Source organism: Pinus tabuliformis, chromosome 4_1 (genome assembly GCF_031772625.1).
Source record: "Pinus tabuliformis cultivar Carrire ecotype Pingquan chromosome 4_1, CPIR1, whole genome shotgun sequence".
In the NCBI taxonomy this organism is placed as follows: Eukaryota; Viridiplantae; Streptophyta; class Pinopsida; order Pinales; family Pinaceae; genus Pinus; species Pinus tabuliformis.
This window is the reverse complement of record NC_142303.1, coordinates 585,976,771-585,981,639: the sequence shown is the minus strand read 5'-3', so window position 1 is coordinate 585,981,639 and position 4,869 is coordinate 585,976,771. Positions and strand designations below refer to the sequence as shown.

Sequence of the window (4,869 nt, the reverse complement as noted above, 5' to 3'; positions counted from 1 at the left end):
TTCAACAATGGAGTTGATTTCTGTGATTTGCCCAAGCTTGAATATGCAAACAAACTGATTTAGAATCAGACAATAAAACATATCTGCTGAAATGATTATGGGATTGGATCCCATGTTTCATCCCCGTCCCTTATCATTGCCCCGACAGAGAGAAGTATAGCTTTATTAGCTTCACGATCTGCTTCTTTGTTGTTGTCTCTTAATACATGAAAATATTTCAAGTTTTGAAACAGCTTCCCCAAGCTTCTAATTCTATGAATCAACCTTGCTAATCTTAAGTTCCGAGGGGCAGTATTGGTCACCATGAGCTTTATGATCTCTTGGGAGTCCCCAAGTATGATTGCCTCCTTAATTTCCAGATTCAAGAGCAGCTTGAGACCTTGGTAGAGGGCCAATGGTTCCGCTTGAATGCTGGAATTGAACCCCAACCCCTAGGCAAAGCTGTCGATCATAATGCCTTCTGCGTTATTAATCGCTCCTCCTGCCCCAGCCTTGCCAGGATTTCCTTTTACTGCCCCATCGAAGAAGAGAGAATGCACCTTATGGTTGGAGATCCAGACTTGAAATTCTTCCTTATTTATCCCCCTTATTTGCCATTCCTCAAGTGGGATAATGTTTCTGTCGGCTTGACGGAATTGCAGGTTTAAGGAAGTCCCCCAAATAGTGTCGATTTGACTAAGATTCGAGTCATCTTTTTGATCCTCCAGGCATTCTTTTAGCTGAATTTTTATCTTAGCCACTACCACTTTGACATCGTGCTGGATGTTTCTGAAGATTCTGCTGTTCCGCTCTAGCCAGACCTGCCAGCAACAAATTTTGAGGAGAGAAGACCAGGCGACCTTTATCACTTTGTTTTTTGGGGGGGACCTGGATATCTGTTCTGCCAGTTAGTGAAAAGATCAGTTATGGAGGCAGGAAGTTTGAAATTTGGATTCCAATGATCCATCAGTTCTCTCCAGACCTGCACTGCAAATTTTCATTTTTGTACAAGATGCGTGGCGCATTCCGCCTTTTCTTTGCACAAGGAGCATCTAGACGGACCATAAAATTCACACCTCTGCAGGTTCTCGTCGGTGAGTATTTTTCTGTGGCATAGAAGCCAACTAAACATGTCTATCTTGGGCAGCGATGGGATGCCCCAAACAGTCTTCCACGGGGCCGGATCAGGAGGAACATTTGGTATTGAGGCAAGGTTCGAATAGCCCGCAGTTAAGGAACCCCAGCCTCGCCTGTCTTTTCTGCGAATGTGCGAAGGGGCCGCTCCATTTAGCATAGCGCGGAGGTGGTTGACGTCCTGAAGGAGTTCCGCAGGTGGATCAAAGAAGTTCCAGCCAGCCCAACGCGTCCCTTCCCACTTGGAGATATCCCACAAAGTGTATTTACCTGTGTCTGTTAGCCAATCACGCAGCGTCTTCATAGAGGGGCAGTCACCGATCGGATCGCGATCCATTATGCGATCTGTCCAGATGTTAATTTTTTTTCCATTTCCAGGGATCCAGTAGGCCTTGGAGCGGATCAGAGGGGCAGCTTTAGAGCTGAGTCTGGCAAATGAAGAGGTGCCTTGGGGAAGAGGCCCATCCAGACATCTTGTCCTCTCGCCTATGAAGTATTTCCTCCAAAGCGCTAGCTGAGCCCAGCCAGGCTTGGACGCTATAATTTTCCAAAGTAGCTTGGCACCCATGGCGATGTTTTGCAAGGGAAGCTTCTTGAAGTTTAGGCCTCCCTCCATCTGAGGTTTGAGGACTGTCTCCCAGTTGACCAGAGGGATTTTCCTCTCGTTTTGCTTACCCCCCTTCCAGAAGAAATTTCGAATGTGCTGGTCCATTTTCTGTAGAATGCCGGCAGGAGCTAGAAGCACTGAGAACTGGAATAAGGGGAGACTGTAGAGAACGGCTTTGATCAAGACTGACTTGCCTGCTATATTTAGCCAGTTGAAGCCCCATGCCTGAAGTTTGATCTTGAATTTTTCTAGTTGAGGAATCCAATCCCTACTATAGGCACGCTTGAGGAAGATAGGCATCCCTAAATACTTAAACGAGGTCCAAACGAATGAGGCAACAAATCCTAAGCATTTGGCAATGGAATTGAGCATAGAGGGGGAGGTATTCCAGTAGTAGATGTAGCACTTTCCCTTATTGAGACTACTTCCAGACATCATGCTAAAGTCATCCAGTGCCTCTTTGAATCTGGTGGCTGAGTGGATCGAAGCGGCCCCAAGTAGCAGAAAATCGTCTGCAAACAGGGCATGATTTATATTCTGAACTCCCCTCGCAATACAAATCCCTGGAATCTCTTGATCTTGCATTTTTTTATTTAAGTGAAAGCTGAGAACGGAGGCTTGGATAACAAACAACAGAGGGGACAGGGGGCAGCCCTGCCTTAATCCTCTTGTAGCTTTAAAAATACCAGCAGCTCTGCCGTTAATTAGAGGAGCTATCCATGGCTCCAAGATGTAGGCCCAGATCCAGTTTATAAAGCTCTCTCCAAATTCAAATTTTTGCAAAACATTCAATAGAAAGCTATGTCTAACATGATCAAAAAGATTGCCTCTTGAACTAAAATTAAGTTGTCCACCAGCTGTCTTCCATGAATGAAGCCCCCTTGGTTCTCTGGAATGATTTTAGGAAGGATGTGCTTCAGCCTACTAGCAATGATTTTGGTGATCAGTTTGTATCCAATGTTACAAAGAGGTATGGGACGAAATCTATTGAAGGAATTGGCTCCCTTCTCCTTAGGAATAAGTGCAAGGAACGAGGAGTTTGTGCTTCCTCCAATTTTCTAACAGGTTTGCAATTTTTGGATCATTTTATGAAGATCTTTTCCCACAATGTGCCAACAGGATTGGAGAAACCGGGCAGAGAAACCATTAGGACCTGGGGCTTTGTGTGGGTCCATGGCAAAGAGTACGTTTTTGACCTCATCCATGGTGAATTTGGCTTCTAGATGATGATTCATATCAGCTGAGATTGAAGAGGGAACCCCGTCTAGAAGACAAGAGTTCTAAGTTCCATTCCCCTCTTCGCTGTACAGATTTTGGAAATGGAGAAAGGCTGCTTGCTTGATGCTTGTAAAGTCTTTATGGGTAACAGCTTCTTCTTTGGTCTCAACTATGTGGTTGAAGCTTTTTCTAGCTTGAGATTGTCTGTGAAAATATGAGGTGTTTCTATCTCCTTCTTTGAGCCAAAGGCAGCGAGATTTAACCCTCCATGTTTCCTCTTCGGTTAGGCAGGGTTTGTGGTATCGCTGTTGAAGATGGACCTCTTTGACCAAAATTTCTTTGGAGATCTGAGCCTCCTCCAAGAGCAAATGGTGGGCATCTAGCAGGCTTTGGATATTTTTCCTTTCAATAGCTGGGTTAGGAAGAGTTTTGGCCCAACACTTTAGGGCAGATTTCACTCTTCTGAGTTTTTCTTCGCATATGAAAAATGAAGATCTGTTGACTGGCTGGGACCAACTTTGCTTGACAATCTGCAAGAAGCTGGGTTCCTTGATCCAAAGAGGACTGAACTTGAAGGGGATGGGGCCAAGATTGGAGTGAGCTCGGAGGTTCAGCTTGATAGGGTTATGATCAGAAATGCTACAAGGAAGAATATGCATACTGGCATCTAAACCAAGCAAAAGGAAGGAACTTTGCACAAAGAATCTATCCAGCCTTGCTGCAATGTGCCCAGGCCCTATTCTTTTATTTGACCATGTGTACTTACCCAAAACAGGCTTGATATCTAACAGATCCCAATCTTGAAGAAGATCCTCTGCCCATTCCCTTGTCGGGTCTCGCATAATGCTTCCTCCACGCTTTTCTGAAGAATGCAGCGTGAGATTTAGGTCTCCTGCAATGATGATGTTTTCTAGAGTGCCCAGATCCGCTTGGTTTCTTATTGAGTCCCAGTAGGTCTTTTTTTCTCCAGCGTTGACCGGCACATAGACATTGAAGAGGCAAAAAATTTCTTTAGTAACTAAATGTTGCATCTTTAACAACAACCAGTGAGTGGTTGAAATCTCGGTTATTAGCGAGAACATGCTATCATTCCAAAGGGTTCCCAGCCCTCCAGAGGCTCCTCGGGCTGAGACAGCTGCTGCTTTGCTCTTATTCCAGAGTTTTCTACTTGAGTGAAGGAGGTCTGAGTCCTCCATCTTAGTCTCCTGGAGAAGGAGTATGTCCGGGGCTTCTATTCTTATTAAATTTCTTATAGCCTCTTCTTTGATTTTGCTCCCCATACCCCTACAGTTCCAGGAGATTATTTTCATTATTTACCTTTGCTTTGGTGGGCTCCCTTGGAGCCTTGATGCTGGTTTCTAGCCATCTTCGGTTTTTTTGCTAACAGCCTCTCCAAAGTTGGTTGACTGCCCTGCAACTTGTCCTTATACGTTTCATACTCCCTTTTCTCCTGATTTGTTTTGCACCCTCTTGTAGATCTACTTACAGAGGCTTGGGAATCTCCTATTTCTCCTTCTTCCTCCGAGTCTTCCGATTATTGGTCCTCTTCCTCAACTTCTTCTGGGGTTCCTTTTGAGCTTTCTGCAATGCCTGAGTCCTTGGAATGGTTAGGCTGGCTACCTTTCTCTGGAGTCACTGATTTCTGGGCCACGATTTCATGGGTGTCCTCTGGTTGAGAGCTAAGGGGATCGAACATGTTTTCAGGAGCAGTATTAGTCGGGATCTACTGAGCAAGGCCCTGATGAGGATTACCATTAGAGTCTCCCGCCTTCTGAGCCTTGAGAGAAGTTTTAGATCATTTGACTTGGTTCCAGCCGTCCTCCTTCCCTTGCACCGATTCAATGTTGGATGGACAGCTTCTGGCGAAGTGGCCATAAATATGACATTTCTGGCATTTAAAGGGCAGTTTTTCATAGTCTAATTTCTGCATA

General features: G+C 45.0%; 1 protein-coding gene across 1 annotated transcript; it reads right to left on the bottom strand.

Annotated features, from left to right (window-relative positions):
* Positions 1 to 3,000: 3,000 nt before the first annotated feature.
* Positions 3,001 to 4,134, bottom strand: LOC149177320 (uncharacterized). The gene has a single exon (XM_089421719.1). It carries the CDS (start codon positions 4,132 to 4,134, stop codon positions 3,001 to 3,003), a length of 1,134 nt encoding a protein of 377 aa, XP_089277845.1.
* Between the last annotated feature and the right edge of the window lie 735 nt (positions 4,135 to 4,869).

Excerpts from the sequence above, each read along its gene's own strand:
- LOC149177320 (XM_089421719.1), bottom strand. The coding sequence starts at position 4,134 with ATGGAGGACTCAGACCTCCTTCACTCAAGTAGAAAACTCTGGAATAAG.